This window comes from Astatotilapia calliptera, chromosome 6 (genome assembly GCF_964374335.1).
Source record: "Astatotilapia calliptera chromosome 6, fAstCal68.1, whole genome shotgun sequence".
Lineage (NCBI taxonomy): Eukaryota > Metazoa > Chordata > Actinopteri > Cichliformes > Cichlidae > Astatotilapia > Astatotilapia calliptera.
Genome location: NC_137427.1, coordinates 44,286,832 through 44,312,549, shown reverse-complemented (window position 1 = coordinate 44,312,549; position 25,718 = coordinate 44,286,832). Strand labels below are relative to the sequence as shown.

The window sequence follows — 25,718 nt, the reverse complement described above, 5'->3', positions numbered from 1 at the left end:
TTCTGCTGTCATGTTTTTATCTATTAAATTATAAAAAATAATGATAACTGGGTGTGTATGCAAATGTAATCATTACAATTGTGGAACACTGAGACACGCACAAAGATCTAACTGCTGTCGTCTCGTACATAAAGCAGAATGTCTCCACAGAGAGGATGTGCAGGTAAACGGTGGTTCGGGTCAAGTCAGTGTAGCCACCTCTGAAGTGACAGCTCTGGAACATACAAATGACAAAGTGACAGCACACAGCAGAAATGATGAGCACAGCATGGCGAGGTTCACTGCAAACCTCCTACATATTTAATGACATCAACACTGAAACATGTCATGAAAGAATACTCGAAGGCAAAGTATTTGTTTTAGCTGCTACAGCCGATTACAGTCAGACACCAACACACACTAACACGACTCTGATATATATGTTTCACTTTACATCTTTTTACAGTCCTGTGATGTGTTGAAATGTGGACAATGAATGTCTGACATTAAAAGATTCATCTTCAGGCCTGGACCTGGAAAAAGCTTCTCCAGTCAGGCTCTGCATCCAAAAATAATAATAACAATAATCCAAATGTAATGCCCTCTCTTCACAACAGCTTATTACATTTCCATCAATTCAATATGAATGTGAAGTGCACACACATAAATGTAGTCAGCACAACGAGGAGGTGCGAGCTTGGGCAACAAGATGTGTTTCAACAAAGTGCCAACACGTCAGAGTCACTGCACAGGTCTGAGAAGGCCACTCGTCCACGATACTGTCATGATGACGCTGATACAGAGAGCATGGAATCAAACCGCGACTCCAGTTTTTCCCTTCTAACAAAGGGGAACCTTTAAAGTGCTTCAACGGAAGAGTCTGGAATTTTTTTACAACAACATTACTCAGTTTGTTATAGCTTTTGTAATCGTGCAGCAACATGGACTCCTAGCCGCTGCACAGCTGTGGTATCCTAGCCTTCCTGCAGCAGCCCGCCCCTCGCAGCTCCTCCCATCAAACCAGGACACGCGTCTTCTTCATATCAGCTAAAATAAGATGAAACCCACTGTCCCGCTACAACGTGCCTTCTATGTCCACTTTTCCTTTCGACTGTTCACCTTATCCGGGCCATAAAGACCTCTGATTGGAACTCTGGACTTTGGAAAGCAGAGCCCAGAAAAGGACCGTCAAAGAGATCGAGGCGATTATCCCAACAGGACTGAGGAAAGCTGCAGCCCATCCACGGGACGAGAGTCAGCGCCGTGAATGCTGCCAGTCCTGACTCTGTGAATCGCACTCGTAGTCAGCGATCAATGTTCATGACAATTTGCATATTAATGTTTATGAAACGGAGCTAGTGGTGCTCGTGTCAGCTGTGCCGTGTGCACGGTGGGAAAGCTGCAGCCTGACCCGGATGGGCCGTGAAACGTTTCTCCCAAACAAAGCGCAGCATCCACACAAACACAGACAACGTTCTGGGATTTCCCTTCTTGGTTCTTGAGACATAACTAAGGTACTGTTACTGTGCCACATGTAGCACACTCTCTGTGTGCAGGATTGACTAATGTTCATTATGTTAATAATACATTCAAACATGAATTTGGCATATTGAGAGTCCCATTAATGACCGATGTTCTGATGTTAGACTAAAGAAAGTGCTCTGTGTTTGCAAACTTTATCAACCAATATTTAATGGATGGAATAAAGTCCACTCTTCTAAATAGAGCGATCACCTTCAACAGATGTGCAGATGCTGTTTGCCATCACTGCTTTATGTACATAGCACCAGGTAACAACAGTTAGGTGGAGAGTCTGCGCAGCAAAAGTCAGACTTTCTGTTGTCATTGCTACTTACAGCTGCTGACAGCATGAAATACAACATGCTGGAATCAGCAGCCGTGTCGCTGCCACTACACTGCACTGTCAGCTTCCAGCTTCATCTAGTCATGAACACCAATGTTTGATAAAAGCATGAGCCAAACTGGTACACAGTCATGCTCCTTGGGCCACGAGATTAAAATAGAGGTTCTGCCCTTTTATTTGCTCTCGACATCGCGGTTTTATTAAGGAGGGGTTTTCGTCACAGCTCACTCGAACGAGTTCTCAGAGTTTATTGTTAGACTCAGAGTTTAGTCTCAGTTTAGTCTCAGTTTAGTCTCAGAGTCTAGTCTCAGTTTAGTCTCAGAGTCTAGTCTCAGAGTCTAGTCTCAGAGTCTAGTCTCAGAGTTTAGTCTCAGTTTAGTCTCAGAGTCTAGTCTCAGTTTAGTCTCAGAGTCTAGTCTCAGTTTAGTCTCAGAGTCTAGTCTCAGAGTCTAGTCTCAGAGTCTAGTCTCAGTTTAGTCTCAGAGTCTAGTCTCAGTTTAGTCTCAGAGTCTAGTCTCAGAGTTTAGTCTCAGTTTAGTCTCAGAGTCTAGTCTCAGTTTAGTCTCAGAGTCTAGTCTCAGAGTCTAGTCTCAGTTTAGTCTCAGAGTCTAGTCTCAGAGTTTAGTCTCAGTTTAGTCTCAGAGTCTAGTCTCAGTTTAGTCTCAGAGTCTAGTCTCAGAGTCTAGTCTCAGAGTCTAGTCTCAGAGTCTAGTCTCAGTTTAGTCTCAGAGTCTAGTCTCAGTTTAGTCTCAGTTTAGTCTCAGAGTCTATCACAAACTCACCTGTGTGACCGTGTCTCACTGTCAAACCACCAATATGAAGACAGTGTGGGGTAGACCAACCGAAGAACTGATTTAGGACAAACATTTACAAACATTTACTCTGAACGTCATCATGACATCACCTCATCTACGCTCAAGCTACCATCTTTAAATGTTCACCATTCAGAGTCCAGAGTGTATCAGATGTTGCTACAGCATTCATGCTACAGGCCACACTGAGACTGTTGCCGGTGTCTGCGGACGCTACACATCTGGCTGAAGGACTGGCCGCAGCGCGAGCAGCTGTAGGGTTTCTCCTGTGTGTGAACTGTACGGTGCCTCTTCAGATGGCTCGATGAGATGAAACTCTTCCCGCACAGCGTGCATCGATAACGCCTCTCACCGGTGTGGATGAGGAGGTGAACCCGCAGGTTGTTGGGCTGGGCAAAACCCTTCCCACAGTGAGGGCAAGTGTAAGGTCTTTCCCCGGTGTGCACCCGCTGGTGCAACTCCAGGCCGGCCGTGCTGGGGAACACACGTCCGCACACAGCGCACGCCACCGGCTCTTTTGCGGCGGCGGTGCTGCTCCTGTAAGGCCGCCTCTGGCTGCTGGCAGTGCCAGTGGGAGCTGTCGGAGGAGGGGGAGGGGGCGGAGGTGGAGGGGGTGCAGCTACTACGGCGGCGGCAGCAGCAGCCATGTCGAAGGAGGCAGCAAAAGCAGCCATCTCGTGAGCGCCGCCTGTAAAGAGCATAGTCGGGGGGCCGTCGAGACTTTCTCCCCCTCCCTGTGAGGGGAAGGAGGCAGAAGGGTGCCCGCTGTCCGTGTTCCCCAAACCCAGCTGTGCTACTGCATAGGCTGCTCCCAGATGGCTGACACGCTCCTGCATCCAGGCCAGATCCAGGCCCAGGCTGTTGAGGCGGTCGCAGCTCGACTCATCAGAGGCTATAGTGGCCGACAGCTGAGAGGGATGAAGGTCATCTTCTGTGAGCTCATCTGTCTGGACCTCTGGCTTCAGAGCCATATCAGGTAGGCTCCCCGAAGGGTCCCTGCGAGCCGCTTCGGAGGCATGGACCCCCTCAGTGTTGCCTACGGGCTTAGCAGCCTTACGTTTTGCTCGAGGCCTGCAGGTCAGGTCCATCGTGGCATCAGCAGGAGAGGAGGACAGCTGTGATGTGGAGGAGGTGAGGCTGCTGACGCTGGTGTCGAGGACAGTGTCAGCAGGGGGGCTTTCCTCGCTGGGCTCCAAAGCTGTAGAAGGACAGACAGTAACACTGAAACCATGTGAGCAGCCAACAAAACACTGATGTAACTGTGTGGGGGCCACACTCACCTGCAGAGAGGCCACACTCCGCCCTTATGTTAACCTCCACCTTCACGTCCAAGTTGCAGTCATCTCTCTCCTCTTTTTCCTGCTTCACCAGTGTCAACATCTTGGCTTCCTCCTGCTGAGAAAAGACAAACGAGTCTCACAGTTTCAGCTACTGCATCAATCATTTCTGTCCCACACAGCAGCCAAGACGCTGCGGACGCTGAAGGAAGACATTCAAGACTTTTTGCCTCCAAAATAGAAATAACTGCACGTGTGCACACTGTGAGTGGAACCAGCTTCCAGTTTGGATTCAGGAGACAGACACTATCTCTACTTTCAAGATTAGGCTTCAAACTTTCCTTTTTGCTAAAGCATATAGTTAGGGCTGGACCAGGTGACCCTGAATCCTCCCTTAGTTATGCTGCAATAGACGTAGGCTGCCGGGGATTCCCATGATGCACTGGGTGTTTCTTCTTCACTCACTATGTGTTAATAGACCTCTCTGCACTGAATCCTTAGTTGTTATCCATCTCTGTCTCTCTTCCACAGCATGTCTTTATCCTGTCTTCCTCCACTCACCCCTAACTGGTCTCAGGTGGCGGCTCCACCCTGAGCCTGGTTCTGCTGGAGGTTTCTTCCTGTTAAAAGGGAGTTTTTCCTTCCCACTGTCGCCAAAGTGCTTGCTCATTGTTGTGATTTCTCTGTGTCATTGTAGAGTCGACCTCACAGTATAAAGCACCTTGAGGTGACTGTTGCTGTGATTTGGAGCTGTATAAATAAAGCAGAATTTGAACCCAAACCATGAGCTTTTTCTAATTCAGTTTATGTTGTATTCCTAACTCCAACTGTTCCTTTTTAGGGCCTAAACCAATAGAACCCTTTAAAGATCCTGAACCTAACAAAGTAATGTTTTTAGAGTGAATAACATATGAAACATATGTTAGAGGGTGGACTCAGACACATCTGAGTCTAACCTTAGGATGTGGACCTTTTCTTTGTCACACGGTCACAGATCAACACTGACGAAAATAATGTTGGATTCTTGTATTAACAAAAACAGATTGATCTTGGATTAGAGGTTCACAAAGTGCAGAGAGCTGAGGTTATATAACGTGCTAGCCTAGTGCACGATTCATCTTTACCTTTGAAACTGGATGAAAGGGTTTGCCTTCAGAAAGAGCCAGAGGAGGGGGTGCCAGGGGCTGATGGTCATCAGGTCCTGAAAAATAACACAGGACATTGAACATGTGCTCCCCCACGTGTTTCAGCTGTGTGTCACGCAGCCACATTATCAGACAGACACGCCACGCATCCCCACGTCTGATGTCTATGATCTGCCGTCATATTTGACGCACGGCGAGCTGTACCGTGTGGCAGCAGAAACTCGGCACACCTGGCAGTGTTTCCACTCTTCTCCAGTTTTGCTGCGCCTGTGTGAGCAGTGGCTTCCTGTTCTTCTGCTGCTGTAGCACATCTGTTCGATGTGCTGTGCACTCAGCCCCGCTCTTCTGCATACCTCGGTTGTAACAAGCTCTGATTTGCTCTAACATCAACTACACCTTTTCACCCGGAGAACTCACTGGATATTCTGCCTTTTGCTGAACTCCACAGGTGGCTGTGCAGGAAGAGCCCAGCAGATCAGCAGGTGCATGTTACACCAACCAGCATTTGAGGACACCTGAATCAGGTTTGCTGGGACAAAACATGCGAGCCATCTTTTACCATGCTCTTCATGGGAGACAGGACGAATTTCTCCGACTAGCACACGGGGCTGGATGCAGCAGTATAATCATTACTGAGCTCACAGCTGGATGGGTGGATGTGCAGGGTGTCCCGCTCCCCTACCTTTGGGCGGCCTAAAATGAGCCGTGTGATGCTCCTCGCGCTGACTCCGTCTCCTCATCCTCCTCTCACAGCTCCGCATCTTCACGTCCATGTCTCGCAGCCTCTGCCGCAGGGCTCGGTTCTCCTTCTCGCTCTTCTCCCGCTCCTGCTCCATCTGAGAGCGCAGCGCCGCGTAACCGTCGTCCACCAGTTTGCAAATTTCGGCTACCGCCGAGTTGGCCAGCATCTCTATGATGGAGGCGATCTGCGCTTGGAAGCCGACGCAGTCCGCCATCGTGGCCCGCGCTGTCGGAGTGCACGGACAGATGCGCGCGGCAGACGCTGCGGTGCACGGGCGTCAGGAGATCCGCGCACTGATGTGTGGCCGAAGACATGCACAGGCTCCCCGTCGGCCTCCTGGGCGCTGTCAGGTGGGAGTCGCCTGCTGATGACGTCAGTTTGTTGTTTAGTATCATGTCGCAGGCTGCCGCCCCACATGTGACAGCATCAGGTCACAAAAATAACCACCTGTGTGTGTGTGTGTGTGTGTGTGTGTGTGTGTGTGTGTGTGTGTGTGTGTGTGTGTGTGTGTGTGTGTGTGTGTGTGTGTTAAAGACACAGACCTTAATCATCAAGCGTTCTGAGGTCTAAATCCTGACAGGAAGTGTTACCATGGCACTCCTGTGCAAGATGCAGGTGCGTGTGTGCTGTGGAGGGGCTGTGATGGCTCATCACACACACGCGGGTCACCTCTGCAGCGTCTCATGCTGCTACACAAGTCTGCCATCTGTAATCCAGTTTGAGATCCTTCCCAGACGCCTTAACGCCCACTCACCTCATGGGCCATCTAACCTCAGGAAATCACATGATAGGGCGGTGCCAGGTTTCACAGTGGGTTCACCTGAAACCTTGGCTGTATCCCAATTCAGGGTCTGCAGCCTTAAAGCTGCATTTTAAGGCCGATTATATGGGCTCAAAATGTGGTCATAACAAGGGCGTAGATTGTCATGGACGGAAGGGACACGTCCCCACCAATATCCAGCGATTACTGAATTGTCCCCACCAATAATTTGATCTCTTCGAGTAAAGAAAAACAAACCCGATTTAAAAAAAAACCGATCTGTCAGCGTCTCATTCACCCAGCGGTGCAGAAAGAGTTAAATCACCTCTACTGGAGACCTACGTCATGTGACAAATATGGCCAATGTGATTGGCTGAGCCTTTCAGGGAGCTCTGTTCAGTTTCAGCAGCGGGAAACCTGCGCTGCGAGGAGGAGAGGAGGACGGCAGCAAAGAGGAAGAAGCTGGATGTAAGAAAGTATTTTTCAAAGAAACCTGTGAGTCACTTAAAGCCAAGTTCACTCATAAAATGTGTCACAATTAGTGATGGGCAGATGAAGCCCCATGAAGCACTGAAGCTTTTCATCCAATTGGTTCACCCCAACGCGAAGCTTCTTGAAGCTTCATTTGCTCTAGCAGGACACCTACTGGACGTAAAAATAATAGCTGGCATGAATTTGAAGAGTGTGGCATTTTGCACACAGCCTGTAAATGTCAACAACAAAAGGAGTGTGTAAAACATGTATATTGTAGTGATGGCAGTATACTGTGTATATTTATACTGGCAGTGTGGAAAATGATCATTTCCTGTGAGGTGAGGTGTGGTTGGGGTGTGGACAGTAGTTGTGCTTTTGTAACGTTGAGGTATGGACAGCTACACACTGAGGCTTTGAGCCTCAGTCCTGCCTGTTCACATTTTATTCTGTAAAAACTAAATTTTCACTGCTTTTATGACATTTTAGTGGGGAGAACATAGCTAGGATTTAATGATTTAACAAATCTTTTGAATCCTTTGTCCTCCACAATGCTAAATTGCTGGGAGTCCTCAATCACCATGCTAACCAGGTCTTCATCTATTTGAGATTGTTCTCCTGAGGAAAGACAATAAAGATAAAGCACAAATATAAATATCACACACGTAACTTATTACAGTTGTATGATATTGTTATATCATTTAGTAACATTACTGCATCCTATATTATCATGGCATTTGATGGCTCACCTGGTCTTGCTCCACAATCGGTGTTCCCCTTATTCTCATGCAAAGCTCTGTAGTGCCTAAGCATGGATGAGGTGTTGTTGTTATATCCCAGCTCCCTGGCACATAGCAAACACTTCACCTTGTACAAAAGTACAGACAGCTCAACATAAATTGTATTGCACCATCAGTATCATGACAATACATCTTCTGTAGAAATTTACATACCTTGTTGGGAGGAATAAAATCAAAATGTTCCCACACAGGGGAGGACATCCTCCTCTTCTTAGCTGGCTCCATTCTCTCCTGACTTTCTCTCCTCACTCTCATAAACCTCCAAACTGTCTCTAACTCTCACTAACAACTCTCCATCAAACACCCACATTTTGAATGAAGTCTGAGGGTTTATATCGCTGTCATAGCTCGCGGCAAAGTTCGAACCACTTCATGAACCAGTCACGTGGTACAGCCGGGCAGCGAGGCTTCGGACGTCATCATTTTCAGCTCCTCCCATAAATGAAGCAAGCCTCGATACGCGCTTCGCGGAAACGCCCCCTCCATTACTCGACACACGCTCCGAAGCCTCGATACAGAACGTCACATCACTAGTCACAATAACGTTACAGGCTGTGCCAGGCTTTGGCCCACATCAGTCTAAAACTGTATGTAACCATGAATAACGTGTTGCCATGTCCACCAGGAGAGACCGGACAGTATAGATGTAAAACCAATATGCCAGCAGTTTATCTCAGTTAGTGAGAGGAGCAGGCCTGTGTTTGGCTGCTTCACATAGTGGACATTGAGTTGTTGTGTGGGGCATGTAGTCCATGTCTGTTGCTGTAACAGTAGCTCATGTTTAGAATAAAAGATCGCAGCTCACTGAGTTAATCGGGGCAATAGTGCCTCAAACGTTGCATCATTTTGCTGAGAGATCTGTTACTTTGTGGTCATCTTAGACGAGTAGTTTTATGGACAAAAACCAGCAGGTCACTCAGTGTTCCCTTAGTGCTAATGTATCAGAGATGTTGGTGTACTATAACTGAAGTAATGTTGTTAAGTCCTTAAAGTCATATTCTTTTATTGTCATGACTGTATTTGAAGCTATTTTTATTTTTGTATGATACCTGATTTATATGGAATATGGCTGAAGTAAACTAAAGCCTGAAATACTCAGTCATTTGTTTAATAGTACTTTAACATTATATAATTCACATATAAAACTATGAATTGTAATTTTAAATGGTTTAAAAGCACGTAGAATAGCATATGTAGGCAAGTATATTTCTCCTTTTTTGTTAATCAAGAAGGAAAAACAAAAAACAAAAACAGGGCAGGGTTCGGTGGTTGAATCATCCGTCCCCACCAATGCCCAAACCAAATCTACGCTCTTGGGTCATAAATATTTTGTACATGTAAATCAGGATTTGTATGTGTAAAAAGAATCTGTGTGTGGACTTAGCCAAAAAACCCTGCAAGTTACAAGTACGAATTTTAACCCTATTTTTCTTCCTTTCATCTGATTGGTCAATGTCATGTCAATCACAAATGTAACAATCCAATCAGAGAACAGATGGGTTTGGCTGTCGAGGGGCGCTTTTTTTGAACTGCAGGTCTTTGAAAGGAATAAATGCCCCTTTACATGCCAACCCAGCGTTTTCCTTCATCACCACCAATGACTGTAATAAAGATGGATGACGTGACAGCGTCCCAAAAATGAAGCCAAAACGTCTCTATCGCCCCCTGGTGTCTGGCTGCAGTATAGGTCATAAACCCCGCCTCCTCTATGTTAGCGGATGGGACTGTGGTCAGACTAAAATAAATTAATTCTCCTAAGAAAAACTTTTTCCAAAGATTCTTTCTTTTGTTATCAATAGTTCTCATCACGCTGATTGATGTCCAATGAGTCTCCTCTCCCATAAGTTTGATTCTAATTCCTACCGCGGTGATGTTAAATTGGGGTGAAACGTTATCATAGCAGCTTTGACTGGCAGCTGCAGAAGTGGAGGTGGAGCGGCCGAAGAGTAAACTGTTAAAAGTAAGTACTGAATATTATGTCACTTATTTATGTGCAAATGTTTAATAATGAGGAACATTAAAACATTCCTGTTGGCCACATGTCGGCAAAGTTATGTGACATTAGCGATGTTTGTACTTTCAGCGTTTACTTGGTTTTAAAGCCTTTAAAATATAATACAATAGTCGACCTTAATCTTACAGAGAATGTGATGATTTTGTGGATAATTAAAGTCAGTCATATATCCACAAACACAACAGGCTGAAAGTCAGTGATGCTGCTCGGTTTGCAGTCCTGAACATCACGGCACAAGCAGGATTCACTGCACTGTTAATGTGAGCTGTGTTATATTGCTGCCTCTGTTCGGTGGTGTCGAGCCAAACGCACTTTAACGTGTGTTTGAACGAGCTGACGGTTCACTCGTTAAGCTGAAAGAAAGATGCTTTAATCACAGCAGTCACACATGTGTCCACTGTACCATCTGGAACTCTTCTTGTTTACACTCGTAATAACACAAACACTAAATCCTGCTTCTCTGTGCTGTTGTGTAGCAGTGTGTACACCTGAGACTGTCACCTGTCTGTCTGTCCTGCACTCTCTGTTTCTTTCTCTCTGATTGTGGAATAAAAGTATGAACATGTGTTTATAAGTTCAAATTCAAATTCAAATTCAAATTTTATTTGTCACGTACACAGTCATACACAGTACGATATGTAGTGAAATGCTTGGACAACTGCTCGTGACCTAAAGAAAACAAAAAAGGAAAAGGCTATGAATAAGATAGGAAATAAATATGAAAAATTAAAAAGGGTAAATTTAACTAGGAAGGAATAAAATATAAATTAAGGTTAAAAATGAAATAACTGTACAACACAAATTAGAATGAAAGGTAAATTTAACTGGGAAGAATAAGATAAAATATATAAATTAAAGTTGAAAATAAAATAACTGTACAACAAAATACACAATATAGAACTATATAAGAATGTATGAAGAAATATAAATAAATATATACACAATAACAGCAGCATATACACAATAACAGCAGCGTGATTTAAGTGATGAAGTGAAACCAAAGTCCAGAAAGTCCAGTGTGTGTGTAAGAACCATATGTGTGGGTCAGTACTGTGTGGTGGTGTGATTGAGAGACCGTATCGCCTGCGGGAAGAAGCTCCTCCTCAGTCTCTCTGTGTTGGTCTTCAGGGAGCGGAATCGCTTTCCTGACCTCAGCAGAGAGAACAGTCTGTTGTTGGGATGGCTGAGGTCCTTCACCATCTTCCTGGCCTTGGTCCAGCACCGCCTGCTGTAGATTGAGTGCAGGTCAGGGAGCTCGGAGCGGATGGTGCGCTCAGCTGACCGCACAACCCTCTGTAGAGCTCGTCTGTCCTGCATGGTGCTGTTCCCGAACCAGGTTAAGATGTTTCCCGTCAGGATGCTCTCTATGGTGCACGAGTAAAAGTTCCTGAGCACCTTGGAGGGCAGTTGGAAGTCTCTCAAGCGTCTGAGGTGGTAGAGACGCTGTCGGGCCTTTTTCACCACGGTGTTGATGTGACAGGACCATGACAGGTCCTGCGTGATGTGAACTCCGAGGTATTTGAAGCTGTCCACTCTCTCCACTGGGCACTCGTTGATGACGGGGGTCTGGTAGTTCCTCTCCTGCTTAGTGCTGAAGTCCACTATCAGCTCCTTTGTCTTACTGACGTTTAGAAGGAGGTTGTTCCTCTGGCACCAGTTCTCCAGATTCCTAATCTCCTTCAGGTAGGCTGTCTCGTTGTTATCAGAGATCAGGCCCACCACGACGGTGTCGTCAGCAAACTTGATGATGGTGGTGGAGCTGGTAGTGGCCACACAGTCATATGTGTACAAAGAGTACAGCAGGGGGCTCAGAACACACCCCTGGGGGGCTCCAGTGCTGAGAGTGGTGGAGGCTGAGACATGTCCGCCCATCCTTACTGCCTGTGGTCTGCCAGTTAGGAAGTTGGAGATCCACTGACACATAGATGAGCTGAGTCCCAGATGCTCCAGCTTGGTGGTGAGTGTGGAGGGAATTATGGTGTTAAATGCAGAGCTGTAGTCTATGAAGAGCATTTTAACATAATTCCCCCTTCTAGTGTCCAAGTGAGTGAGTGATGTGTGGAGGAGATGAGACATGGCATCGTCTGTGGAACGATTTGGACGGTAAGCGAACTGTAGTGGGTCCAGTGTGTCTGGTAGTGAAGAAATGATGAAGTCTCTGACCAGGCGTTCAAAACACTTCATCACTACTGACGTGAGGGCTACAGGGCGATAGTCATTGAGAGAAGCAGGGGGGGGGTTTCTTCGGGACAGGAACAATGATGGACTCCTTGAAGCAAGTTACACTTGTGTTTGAATCCTGCAGCTTATCACACATTTGATTTCCATGTGTGACGACTGCAAGTGTCCAGAGTGAGGACAGACTGAGGGACCCACTGCTGCACATCATCTGTGAGGCTTTGCAGCCCTGATGATCCACCAGGACAAACTCAGCAGTGTGTGAGGAAGAGGAGGAGGAAGAGCCAGCAGCAGCTGACAGATGGAGAGAATAGACAGACTGTTCCCTGTTTGTGAAGGACTGCTAGTATAGAGCGTTATTACATTTATTGCTAATGCAGTCATATGGCACACTGACTTTTGAGGAAAGTTTAGATGCACTCATCATCAGAAAGGTTGCCGACCCCTGCTCTGGGGTGAACTGCAGCTCCATGACCTGGAAGACTTGCTGTAATCGATGAAACCATGAATTCTGCTCTCTACCAGAAAGTCCTGAGGTAGAAAGTCTGACCATCATTCACAGAGTCACCTTTGAACGTGTCAGGAAAACTAAATGAAGGCTGTTTTCTGTCACAGTGGCCGGGTCACCCCGGAGTGTATTAGGAACACCTGGTGATGACGATCTGAAGGCTACACCCTGTCAGTAAATAGCCCATTGGTGTTGAGTCACATACTGGTTCACACACAGTCCACACACTACATCGGTGAAAGACTGGTGCAAAGACAGCTGCACTGCAAAAGAAGCATTATCGCTCCGAACACACCAAGCGAGAGCCAGACCCCTGCTCCTGACTGCTGCTCGGACTCGATAAGTTGTCCATCTGCTGCATCTGCGACCACGATGGCCATGTTAGCTGGACCTGGGAGTCCACTGTTTCTATGGCAACAGGAGAGGCGTTGAACCCCACACCTTCGGCTGATGATGTCAGCACTCAGCTCTGCTGAGAGGCGCTCCCTCGTCTCCACCTCCTACCCACGACCCACCACGTCTGTCAGCCCCACGTGGCAGCAAGCCGACTGCAGCGCCGTCAAGCTTCGCAGCAGAGCTCCACTCTGAGCCATCTTGGAACCTGGTGGAAAACCAGAGGCTGGCTTTGAACTGATTTGGTTGACTGATGCAATTTTGAGTTTAGAACAGGATGCTGCTCCGTAAGGCAAGGCAAGTTTATTTGTATAGCACAATTCAACAACAAGGTGATTCAAAGTGCTTTACAGAGACATTAGAAACAAGAACAAATAAAAAGCATGATTTAAAATTGAATAAAACAAGCAAATAAACTAACTAACTAATTAACAAACAAACAACAGTATATAAAATCAAAACAGATAAAATCAGAACAGTAGATAAAATCAGTAGTTTAAATGTAAGTTTTGAAATTTAAGCTTAAAAGTGTGGATTTGGTGCTTTATTCAAATGCAGCTGAGAACAGGTGAGTCTTCAACCTGGATTTAAATAAACTGAGTGTTTCAGCTGATCTGAGGCTTTCTGGGAGTTTGTTCCAGATATAAGGAGCATAAAAGCTGAATGCAGCTTCTCCGTGTCTGGTTCTGACTCTGGGAACTGATAAAAGACCGGATCCAGATGACCTGAGGGATCTGGAAGGTTCATACTGGGTCAGGAGGTCATTGGTGTATTTTGGTCCTAAACCATTCAGAGCTTTATAGACCAGCATCAGAACTTTAAAGTCTATCCTCTGACGGACAGGCAGCCAGTGTAAGGACCTCAGAGCTGGACTGATGTGGTCCACTTTTTTGGTCTTAGTGAGGACTCGAGCAGCAGAGTTCTGAATGAGCTGTAGTTGTCTGACTGATTTTTTAGGTAGACCTGTAAAGATGCTGTTACAGTAATCAAGCCTACTAAAGATGAATGCATGGACTAGTTTTTCCAGGTCCTGTTGAGACATCAGATCTTTTATCCTTGATATATTCTTGAGGTGATAGTAAGCTGACTTTGTTATTGTCTTAATGTGTTTTTCTAAGTTTAGGTCTGCATCCATCACTACACCCAAATTTCTCGCCTGGTTTGTGGTTTTTAGATGTATAGATTGAAGTTCTCTGGTGACCTGTAATCGTTTTTCTTTGACGCCAAAGACTATTACCTCAGTTTTGTTTTTGTTTAGCTGGAGAAAATTGTGGCACAACCAGTCATTGATTTCCTCAATGCATTTACCAAGAGCCTGTACAGGGCCTCGGTCTCCTGGTGACATTGTGTCCTGATGTCCTCCTGCCAATCCAGCTGCCCCTGGGAGGGACTGTTTCCCTGGAGTGGAGCCTGAGGAGCCCACAGCAAAGAAACAGGATTAGAAACGGCATTTTTCAGGTTAATACCTGACAAGTTTCTCCTTTTCACCTTCAGTGAGACGCCAAAGTGCTTTGTTAACTGATCTGGATACTTTTTTAGTCTCAGCCTTACATTTCCAGTGCGCCGGTACAACGTCTGCAAGTTCTGAACACTCGAACAGTCTCTAGGTTTCATGATAGTTTCATTCAGACAGAATATGAACCATAGGATAGGATGTTCCACAGCAGCGTGCATGCTCACCCAAACTGTCCCAGCTCTCACACAGGCACTAAGACTGAAATCAAGTGTGGAGTTTTTGCCTACAGCTGAGAGTCCTATGATGAAAAATACACATTATTCTGGGTGTATGTTAGTCTTGAGTGTGTTAGAGCTCAGCCACCCTGGCACTGGATGATACTCTCTCCTAGCTCAGTCCCACACACCGTGCTGCTGAGTACTAACGATGAAGCTTCAGGTACCATCACCTCTCTGGGATCTGTGTTTCCTGACTCGGATTTTTACCACAATCATTTGTAATGTAATGAATTCTTCAAATATTGGTTTCTTACAGACATCGTGGTGCCACTGGCTGCTCTGTTCGTCTATGCAGTGACCAGGGCCGATGGTTAGTCGGTGAACAGCCTTCGTGGGGTTGGCAGCACGTGAAACAATGTAAGTGAGAAACAGATGATACCTTGGACCTGATCCACGTCTTCCTCCGGGATCTGAGAGCTGCTCGTGTTATTCAGACTCCCCTGACCCTGGAAAGAGGAGGGAGGCGTTTAGCTGACACAGAGAAGCCAGGGGGCGCTCACACAGTGGGGGGGGGGGGTCATGACAGGCTGTGGACGTCAACTGACGTCAACATGGCTGTGACATGAACCGTGCTTTCACAGCACCATCACATCTCATACTTGTATTTGACTCGGTGCAGTCCTAACGGCAGGGCTGTGGGGGACAGTACACCTGCACAGCCCTGGAGCAGTGAAGGAGGAGGAGCTCCTGGAGGAGCGTTTGGTTTTTCTCCACTAAGTCTCGTTTTTGTAGCTGCAGGAATCTGTGCATCTATTTTGCTTACAGGCCAGCTTAAAACAACCCATCCAAGCTAGACCGGCACTAATGCACCGCTCCGGTGCCGACAGCGAGCGTGAGCTCGGCCGAGGACCACTGAGTCCAGAGCGTACGACACAGGAAACGACAAAATACAAGTGTTTGAAAATACAATTTATTAGCAAATTTACATGTCGCTATATTCACGAGTACAAAGCAGTGACAATGTTTCTCTCTTCTTTGTTGAACTCATAGCTCAGATTTCATGAATTCATTTCAAAGGTGAAGCGAAGTTTGTACGTTAACAGGGAAATGTTCGTGATGATGTCATGACTTTGGCTCATATCCCAAATGAAAGAAATGAAGGAAACCAAACGAAGGCTTCTTTGCAGCCATCAACTCACACAGCCCGTTACACACAGGGGGCGTGTCAGGAGCTCCCGTTAACCTGGTGTGGACTAATAATCTGATATTAAAGTCAACGCTGCAGATTAATGGGGACAAAGCTCACCAGGACAGCCATGAGGTGTGATGATAGATTTAAAGGTGGGGGAGGTTTATATATGAAGTCTCGACAAGTTCACAGAAACTTTCATCAGTCAAAAGAAGAAAGCAGCTGGGTTAGCAAGTTAGCCTCTGCTGCTAAAGACAGCAGCTGTGCCTTTGTACACTTAATGTGTCTGGATTCAGTCAGTCTGATGTCCATACAGGTGCTCAGCTCAGCAGCAGCTATGATGGTTCTTGGTTGATTGCTGGATCTGAAACTGACCTGCTTATCAGACGTGGCCGTGTTTTTATGAGCACAGAAACCTTTTTAGTTCTTTCATCAGTGTAGAGGCACCAGGATGATGAGCGCAGCCACTGCCAGCATCCTGTGTCTGAGTGTCAGCATGATGCAGACAGCCAACACCACAGGCAGCATGTTAACGCTAAGCTAAGAGCCCAGAGTGATGCTACAGCAGAGTGTGTGCTGACCCCAGACCAGCAGCCAGAGCCTTCATCAGGTAACAACGTGACGAGCAGTCAGCCTCCGTTTCTACCTGAGACGATCAAGTGCTCAGACCTAAACACTAAGACAAACATCACATGTGTCGTCACTGGGATTTGTGTTGGTGTGTGGGACACTGAAACACCTCCAGCATGACAAACATTTGACCAGACAGCGTGCAATGAATCTGCATGATGTGACGTCTCTGATGTGCTGCTCAGAGACGGTGCAGCCTCTCACAGCAGAGGCAGCGAGAACATACAGGAGGTCTCAGTGATGGAGTTAATCACTCAGTCTGTGCCCGTCCCCAGCTGACGCTCATGTTGCTTTGGTGCTTTTTGCAGAACATTTGTGTTAAACTGATTAGACTTCATGTAAATACACACACACAGGAAGCAGGTTACAAAAGACAGAGGTGCAGCAAACTAACGGCAACAAGTGCACCACACACCAACAGTTGTGACATCATTTCTGATGTACGGGCCGTCTGCAAGGAGCTCATAAAGGACTAGAGGTGATGATGATGATGATGATGATGATGATGATGATGATGATGATGATGATGATGATGATGTGTCTGCCATGTGCCAGCTGATTCATGCTGCTCACAGTTCAGGAGTTACAAGCTCATTCACAGTGTTCATGGTCTGATTGGATACTTCCATGGAAACGTGTGTGTGTGTGTGTGTGTGTGTCTGTCTGTCTGTGTGTGTCTGTGTGTCTGTGTGTCTGTCTGTCTGTGTGTGTGTGTGTCTGTGTGTGTCTGTGTGTGTGTGTGTGTCTGTGTGTGTCTGTGTGTGTGTGTCTGTGTGTCTGTGTGTGTGTGTGTCTGTCTGTCTGTGTGTGTGTGTCTGTGTGTGTGTGTGTCTGTCTGTCTGTGTGTGTGTGTCTGTGTGTGTCTGTGTGTCTCTGTGTGTGTGTGTGTCTGTGTGTGTGTCTCTGTGTGCGCTGCTGTTCCATACTCATCCTTACACACTCACATACTGCATCCTGTCCCTCATCAACAACAGTGTGTGTCCTTTGTGTGCTGCAGAGGACTGTGTGGGTGACGTGACAGCAGCTCATGTGATAATATTCATCCAGTCCTGTTTCATGAAGTTAAGGCTGAGGAAGGTTAGTAGTGTATAAGCCTGCCTCTGGAGGAGAAGCTGTGGTGCAGCGGGCTGTGGAGAGTTCGTCTTTGGGTTCAGTGCTGGATCTTCTGATGCCTCTTGAGGTTGCTGGGGTGGGAGAAGCGCCGGTTGCAGACGGAGCAGCTGAAAGGTCTCTCCCCGGTGTGCACGTTGTGGTGGATATCCAGCTGGCTCTGGCATACGAAGCTTTTGCCACACAGCAGGCAGGTGTAGGGTTTCTCCCTGGTGTGCCTGGCCATGTGCTTCTGCAGGTCCGACTCCATGAAGAAGCGTTTGGTGCAGATGGTGCAGCCGTACGGACGCTCCATTGTGACGGCCTGGTAGAAGGACAGAGGGAGGGCTTTGTGTTGGACCGCAGGGTGGTGTAAAGTCAGGAGGTGCGTGTCACTGGAGGAGTTGATGCTGGAGGTTCCTGGAGGGTCATTGTGAGGAAGCACAGACCCATCTCCGGCTGAGCACAGACCCGAGGACCGAGTCGCGTCCTTGTGTCCGTCTCGTCCTCTGGTTGTCTGGACTGCATCTGACGAGTCACCCCCCTCCCCTGCGGTCTCCTTGTCCGATGCCCCTCCCCTATCAATGACGATCACTTCTGGCAGCGGGCACTTGGAGGGCTCCAACGCCGCCTGGTTATCTTTGCTGTTGTCCTCACAGGAAGCTGTACCCAGCCCGGTGTCAGCACCTTTACTCGAAGGCCGACGGTCCCCTGCTCCGGTCTGCTGCGGCTGGGAACTGTGAAAAGTGTCGCCGCCCTCAATCTCAGCCGTCCCACCGTCAACAAAGCCGACGACGCTGGATCCACTGACCTCTTTTCCTCTTAGGTGTCTGGATGTCTGGCCGTCGCTGACGCCGAGTGACGTAGCAGTGGTGGAGGCAGCATCTCGTCTCGGCAGCTTGTGGTCAACAGACCCAGCGTCCACTGCTCCCTCCACCTTGACGATCAGCAGCTCGCCCTCCCCCTCAGGCTCTGCTGACTGAGAGGACACACCCACTTTGAGAACAACACTGTTCTTCACATCATCAAACTATTTCAAATGTAATCATTACAACACACGTCCAAATAAATAGTTACATAGTAACGTGTTACATAACTGTTTCCATGCAGAGCAAAGCTGCAGCCTGTCTGCATGAATCCAGCTGATACTTCCACGTACCCACCGTGATGTTTTGGTTTCTGGTTTTAAAGGCCCATTTTCACAGGCAGACAGGTAACTAGACTGTGCACATTTTAAATATTAGGACTGTTTGTATTAGTTTGCAGTGAATGACGACAGTCTGAAGCCCACAGGCATCAACAAATACTGCGTTTCCTCCCTGAGACGTTGTGCTGCTTCTCTACTGTGCCGTCATCCTCCAGATAATTATGGACCCAACATTAGATTTCTTATTCACGCTCAACAACGACAAGAACACTTTTCACTTTAAATGAGGGACGCACCACATGACAGCAGCAGCTAGCTGGAGGGCTATCGTATCACGGAGGACGCTAACAGCAAAGCTGTGGACAGCAACTGAGCGTAGCTGCAAACACAAACCCTCACATATTTTGCCAGTGAAGAAATTTGGCTTGGAAAACAGAGACAAGTGAGCATTTACAGGCTTTTGCTAAATGCAGACACATTAGCTCCTGTTGCTGTAGGTGTTCTTGCTACCACCTCTGAATGAAAACGCACCAGAAGAAAGACAAAGCCAATAATGTTTGTCACTGTTGTCTGTGGACGTTACGACGTCAGACATGCTAAGAAACATCACATCGTGAGGGGAAAGTGTTCACAGGCAGTGGGACAGAAGTGTGAGTACACTCTGTTAGAGAGTGCATTGAAGCACACACACCATGAAAGAACTAAAGCACATGTGACTGTGGTCACAGACACTCACACTCTATTATAGAAATGTCTACATCTGTTCTATTGTGTTCCCTGCAAGCCCAGAGAGTCCTCATAGCTCCTCCCACGACTGGAAAAACAGAGAGCGATGGAAGGAGGAGGGTGGGGGGAAGTTAGTGAATCAGGAAGTGTAGAGGAATAATAAGCAGGAAGTGAGGTCAGCTACAAGAGGATGAAGAGTGGAAATACACTTGGTCCAGATGACCTTTGCAGGTATGAAGGTGTCTGTGAGAGGCTGTTGAAGCATGGAGAAGAACTGTACTGGTACAGATCTGCCAGAACGAGGCTGATGTTCAGAGCTGCAGTAACTACAGAGGGACGATGAGCCACAGCAGGCAGACATGGGACAGAGCTGTTGAAGCAAGGTTACAGAGATCAGTGAGCAGAAGATGTTTGCTTTGAGGGTGATGATGGAGAAGAACAGAGAAGGTCAGCTTCACTGTGTCTTTGAGGATGAGAGAAAGCAGATGACAGGCTGCTGAGAGAGGAACTGTGGTGCTGCATGGAGGTCAGCAGTGTCAGAGCAGTGTGTGAGGTGGTGCAGGACACGTACGAGGAGACGGTGGTGAGGTGTGTGGGTTACATCAGGCATCTGCTCTGAGCCTGTCCGTGTTACACCTTCATGGATCGTATGTTTTAAACGGGGGTAGAGTAACAAAGGGAGGTCTGCCGGGGCCACTGTGGTCACTCGCAGTCACAGATCCAGCCATGACCATTTAAAAACAACTTAAAACTATAAAAACTTTGTGTGACAGTCTGTAAGTGTGAACAGTTTGGACTGGTGTGTAAACGGACGTGTGTGGGTGAGGATTTACCTCGGCTTTGGTGGTGGTCACAACCTCCTGATCAGCATCCTGGTCCAGACTGACGAGCTGGATCTTCTGCACAGACTGATGAGCTCCTGGCCCTCGGTTCAGAAACCTGGTCCTGCCCTGCAGAGAGGGGCCTGATGGGATACCAGAAGAATGATTAGAGGCTCGTGAGTCTGATCATTCAAAATAAAGACTCATATAAACAATCAGGTGTTTAATGTCGTGCCAAACACATGTGCACGTTATGTATTAAAAAGCTGCATGTCCACAGAGTCAGAGGCTCGCCGCTCCGAGTCAGCCCTCCTTACACCGACGGCTGACGCAGTAGATCATCGTAACAGCTAAGCTGGATTTGAGTGTTTGGACAAACAGACTTCATCACAGGTGAACAGGTACAAATCACCACCTACTGACCAATCAGATCTCCAGAAAACAGCCACTCCTGGGAGATCCCTGAGACGTGTGTGCCGACAGTCTAACGCAGGGGTCCCCAATCCCAGTCCCTGAGGGCCGGTGTCCTGCAGGTTTTTAGATGTGTCCTTGATCCATCACAGCTGATTTAAATGTATAAATGACCTGCTCAACATGTCTTGACTTTCTTCAGAGGCCTGGTAATGAGCCAATCATGTGATTCAGGTGTGTTGACCCAGGGTGAGATGTAAAACCTGCAGGACACCGGCCCTCGAGGCCTGGGATTGGGGACCCTGCTCTAACGTCTGATATCAATTCTTAAAGGAAACTTTGTTTTCTCTTGGCTGCAAACTATTTTACAGCACGTAGTTGTAACCTGTGTGTTGTGTTTATCACTGACAGTCAAACCATCAACCAGCACTGAGGCTACAGTAGCTCCGCCCCACTCTACTGAGTGCTTTAACTGGACCAACCAATCAGCTGCTAGTACAATAACCAGTGTGACTGGTCACATGTTGTCCACACCGTGGATGAGGGAAGCCAGGGTCGTGGGTTTGTTGGGCCCTGCCCTGCTTTGTTACTGCGCAGCCGCCAGTACGTTCTCCTCCAGTGGCAGCCAACGAATCAGAGACAGGAGTGAAATCGCTGACTCAGGCACCGAGGTCAGAGGTCAGCGGTGTGTTTACTATGGACTACACGATAATCAGCCCACAGAAACAGTGGAACTGCAAACATATCCCTCGGGTGTGAGTACGCCTGGATATAATAAGCCCGTGGCGTTGACACTCGAGTCCACCAAGCTACAGAGGAGGACGCTCCAAACACAGGACAGGCCCGCGGCCGTGGTCAAACACGAAAATCACCGAGTGCCCAGTGGACTGTGTCACGCTGAGTCACGGCACACTGCCCTCCCACCGCGTCCTGATCGTGTCTGCCAGCCTGTCCTATGACGGTAATGCTTCACCACCCGGTGCCGGTGCTACATACCCGCCTGCGAGTCCCTGCTCTGCCGGCTGAAGAGGCGAACCCCGGGAAAGCGGCTGCTGATGGAGCCCTCTGCCCCCCTCACCCTCTCCGCTCGGTACCGGGCGATCTGCAGCTCCAGCAGCTTGATTTTCCTCCTCAGGAACTCGTTCTCCTTCTGGCTCCGGGACATCTCCAGGTGAACCACCGCGTATCCATCGTCCACAACTTTACAGATTTCCGCCACGGCCGCGTTAGCCAGCACCTCCATGATGGAGGCGATCTGAGAGTGGAAGTCCACGGCGGCAGACATCTTCAGACCTTCGGCCCTCTCACAGAAGGCGGAGCCTGTGCGTTGTTACTGCTGCTATCTGACATGCATAACCCGGGACCACCACCTGCACCTCGGCTCACAGGACGGACGCTCTGCGGAAGCTTTAACGTCGACGGAGCTTTTCCAGAAGGGACCCCGGCGATCAGCACACAGCGCCCCCTGCGGTCAGGGGCGGTACTGCCTGTGAGCGCTCACCACAGCCAGAGCTGAGAGGACTCCCCGCGCTGCTGCACGAGAGCACACAGCCAGCCCACGCTGCAGTCACGGGCTGCTTTCATGATTTGTGTGTAACAGTGAACAGCTGTAAAGGGACAGAATGAAAAGATGAAATCCTTGGTTATGACATCAAACTACAGAAACCTGTGAAAATGAGGAGAAGCACAGAGCTGTGGGTGGACAGTCGCCCAGACAGCAGCACTGCCGTGGGGTGTATCTTCCATTACTGCTTCTTTTCTACACCGGCACACAGTCACACAGACATGGACCAGTGTTACAGTTCTGTCCACATCTGTACTGCCTCACACACAGCGTTTATTGTCCCAGTTTCATGTCAGATTAGGGAAAAGGATCAGCAATGGGCTCTTTGAGCTCTGCAGCTAGACGACGATACAAGACCACGGGTCAGTTTGCAGCTCAGACATCAGAGCGCAAACTCTAACGAAAGGAGCAAGAAAGGAAAGGACAATGGTTTCAGAAAATCCAGCAAACACAGAGAAATGAGACGCACGGGAGGGAGCAGCACAGTTTTCATTCAGGGCCCTGTGACCACTGTGCGAAGGACAGGCGTCACTGAAGTGACCCAAAACCACAAGAAGACAAAGAGGCAGCCAGATCCAGAGATGGGCAGTAACGCGTTACTGTAATCTCATTACTTTTTTCAAGTAACTTGGCCAACACTGGCCAGATCTCAGTGAGCTGCTGCAAACGGAGCTCTGCAGCCATGGACGCTTGTCAGCAGCTGAGATTTAGTGTTGCTGGTTTTGAACATGCTGGATCATCCCCATACCAGCTGATGGCGCTAATGCGCCGTTTTGCTGTTTACCAACCTCCAATGAAACTTTAAAAACCCAAGAAGTGCAGCCCCCCCACCCTCCCCGCCAGGAGACACTACGGGAGTTTAAAGTAACGCCTAAATCTCGCGATGTTTGCCTCCAGTTGCTCTTTGGGGGGGATTACAGGCGAGTTGCACAAGGTCAGTCGAGCCGGTGTAGAGGCGACCAGGTCGGCGTGTCCAGGCTTTGCGTTGTCCGCTAAATCATCTCCAATGGCCAGAGGAAGCCGCAGCCGTCCCTCGGCTCCAGCCAGGTGAGACTGTCACAGTACCTGTGTGTTAATATCTCAGCGCTGCTGCTGCATTAGTGCAAACGCTGTACACCGCCGTACACGTGACTTTCACGGTGACGTGCGCCTGAAACACTGCTGCCATTTTTCTGCGTCACAAAAGGTGAGTGAAGCAGCTTCAGCTAACAGCTCTGAGCTTGGACAATTATACAAATATTAAAAACATCATTTGATCATCTCTGAACTAAAATGTGTTTAATGCTAGCCTGAATTCAGCTGTTGAAATAAGAACAGCACAGTTTTCACCTGTCATATCTGATGTAATATTCAGTTCAACATGTACTGACACCTCTCCAAATGAAATAAAATGATCCAGTTATGAAGCTGAACTTTAGTCAGGAGCAAAGAAACCAAACACTAACATGACTTCTGGACTGAATGCATTCTGGGATGTTTGGCTGCACTGAGTCCACGCAGGCAACCGCCATCAATGCATCCTGGATAGGACGGGAGGAGCCGGAGCACATCTGGGAATTTGAATTGCAACAGAACTTGATCTGCGACGGATGACGTATCACAAATCCACACAGCATGCTAACCAACTCCAAACCTGCTAACTCTGATGTGAAGCCTACCCTCAGAAACTAACAGCAGCACAGAGCGTTCAGCAGCTGGAAGCTCTTGTCCTGCTAGCAGCAGTGTTGCATGACTGTTTTTCTCCTGTCTGTAGCCCAGCTCCATCCCACGCTCCAGCTCCTGTTCATGCACCTCCGGCCTCGCTGGCCCCAGCTCCTGCTCAGTCCCAGGGTCCAGGACTCATGGCCCAGATGGCTACCACAGCTGCAGGAGTAGCTGTTGGCTCAGCTGTGGGCCACGTGGTTGGCAGCGCCCTCACGGGAGCATTCGGTGGGGGCAGCAGCAGCAGTCCAGAACCAGCCAAAGCTACATACCAGGTAAGAGGTGGTTGGAAATGCCGCCCAGACAACGCCCAGCATGCCTCAGCTCTAATGTTGCAGCTGCCACGAGTGTGACATTTCTTTATGCTCTCATTCAGGAGCCCCCCCGGTCTGCTCCAGCCCAGCCAGGCCCCTGTCACTTTGAAGTCAAACAGTTTCTGGATTGTGCCACCAACCATACAGACCTCACTCTCTGTGAGGGCTTCAACGAGGCGCTCAAACAGTGCAAGTTCTCCCATGGTAAGTCTGGTAAAGGAGGCGTGGAGCCTCATACTGCAGCTCTACTCGGAGCACGCCACGAAAACCTGCAACAACAGCCCACCGGCTTCATGTGATTGCCCTGAGTGTGCAGTCACGTGATCAGTGGGGGTGGGTAGTCAGTGGAAAACAAACATTCAGGACCTCTAATCGATCCTGGTTATTTTGGTTCCCTCATTAGGAGCAGTTCCCTTTAAAACAAAGTGCGCTGATGGTGTCAGGAGACGACTGATGTCTGCAGGGCGGTCACTCGTGTTTGTTTGTGATTGTGCAGGTGTGACATCGCTGGTGTGATGAACGGACCCCCACAATCATGGTGAAGATCACGTGACACCAACGGGAGCGCTGTCCTTCAGAGAGAGAGTGTGTGTGTGTGTGTGTGTGTGTGTTGACTGTACAACAGTGATGAACTCTTTAATAAATAGCTGCTGTTGACGTCACGTGTTGGTCTGTCCTACTTTGGGATGCTGCAGCGAAACAAATGTTCACTTCCTGCTTTGATTATTTTCAGTGTGGGAAACTGATGATGATGATGGTGGGTAAACACTGTGAACATTAAAGGTTTGTTTGCTGGATTGGTGCTGTAAGTCTGCTAGCAGCTGGATACTCACAGGTGTGTGTGCCACACACTGCACTAATGTAAACAGCACACAGATCTGAACATTACAGAAATGTTTTCACATGAAAGCTGCATTTTAAATTTCACCAGGTGTTTTTTAATAGTCCCGTTAAATTTGCAAAAAACCCACAAAATGAATCGAGCCTTTGTGAGATCTGCAAACAACAGCTGAGCGTCCCTGTATAGATGTTTGTTTGAAAGAAGCAGCCAGTAAGGTTGCACAGAGGTCTGTGTGTGTGTTAGCTCCCAGCATGAGCCACACAACACTGCTTTCAAAATAAGACTGTAACTCCAGAAACACTGAATCTAACAGATCGTTATCGTTGCAGCTCTGCCCGACACACGTGCTGTGTGTCTGAATGATGTCCTGTGTGGCAGCAGAGCTGAGTCTCTTTGCTGCACTGCCTGTTCAGAGGTTGGTGCAGATCATCTATGATGGATACCAGTTTGTTCAGGGCCCTGCTCCCCACCACAGCTTCCAGTTTGCAGCACAGAGGCAGCCTTCATTCAGTTTGTTGGTGTGAGCCGATCTCCCCGCAGTGACTGAAAAGCAAACACCTCATCACCTTCTTGTTGCAGCCTCTGTGTTGCTCGTCCCTCCTGTCGATGTGGTCGTCCCAGGATACATATAGGTCATGTCATCCCCCCTGAAGCCCTCTTACTCTCAT

The 25,718-nt window shown here is 48.1% G+C and overlaps 3 protein-coding genes across 10 annotated transcripts; 1 reads left to right on the top strand and 2 right to left on the bottom strand.

Annotated features, from left to right (window-relative positions):
• Positions 1–255: 255 nt before the first annotated feature.
• LOC145429270 (uncharacterized) lies at positions 256–6,985 on the bottom strand. 3 transcript variants are annotated; one of them, XM_080302547.1, is made up of 5 exons: positions 6,362–6,985; positions 5,760–6,183; positions 5,057–5,133; positions 3,936–4,050; positions 256–3,853 (listed from the first exon to the last, which is right to left on the bottom strand). In XM_080302547.1, exons 2-5 carry the CDS (start codon positions 6,031–6,033, stop codon positions 2,829–2,831), a joined length of 1,491 nt encoding a protein of 496 aa, XP_080158673.1. In that variant the 5' UTR covers positions 6,034–6,183; positions 6,362–6,985; the 3' UTR covers positions 256–2,828. The 3 variants fall into 3 exon arrangements, with proteins under 3 accessions (XP_080158673.1, XP_080158672.1, XP_080158674.1); XM_080302546.1 differs by lacking the exon at positions 6,362–6,985 and having other exon boundaries at positions 5,760–6,288; XM_080302548.1 differs by lacking the exon at positions 6,362–6,985 and having other exon boundaries at positions 3,936–4,047; positions 5,760–6,288.
• Positions 6,986–10,480: 3,495 nt separating this feature from the next.
• On the bottom strand, positions 10,481–22,234 carry LOC113024820 (uncharacterized). 6 transcript variants are annotated; one of them, XM_080302544.1, is made up of 6 exons: positions 21,627–22,230; positions 20,232–20,362; positions 18,337–18,504; positions 15,057–15,123; positions 14,181–14,353; positions 10,481–13,151 (listed from the first exon to the last, which is right to left on the bottom strand). In XM_080302544.1, exons 1-6 carry the CDS (start codon positions 21,913–21,915, stop codon positions 13,110–13,112), a joined length of 870 nt encoding a protein of 289 aa, XP_080158670.1. In that variant the 5' UTR covers positions 21,916–22,230; the 3' UTR covers positions 10,481–13,109. The 6 variants fall into 6 exon arrangements, 5 of the variants coding, with proteins under 5 accessions (XP_080158670.1, XP_080158671.1, XP_080158668.1 ...); XM_080302545.1 differs by having other exon boundaries at positions 14,252–14,353; positions 21,627–22,229; XM_080302542.1 differs by lacking the exon at positions 10,481–13,151 and having other exon boundaries at positions 13,228–14,353; positions 21,627–22,234.
• A 780-nt stretch (positions 22,235–23,014) lies between these two features.
• Positions 23,015–24,871, top strand: chchd10 (coiled-coil-helix-coiled-coil-helix domain containing 10). Its single transcript, XM_026172167.2, has 4 exons — positions 23,015–23,241; positions 23,948–24,170; positions 24,272–24,413; positions 24,706–24,871. Exons 1-4 carry the CDS (start codon positions 23,078–23,080, stop codon positions 24,723–24,725), a joined length of 549 nt encoding a protein of 182 aa, XP_026027952.2. The 5' UTR covers positions 23,015–23,077; the 3' UTR covers positions 24,726–24,871.
• Positions 24,872–25,718: the final 847 nt, after the last annotated feature.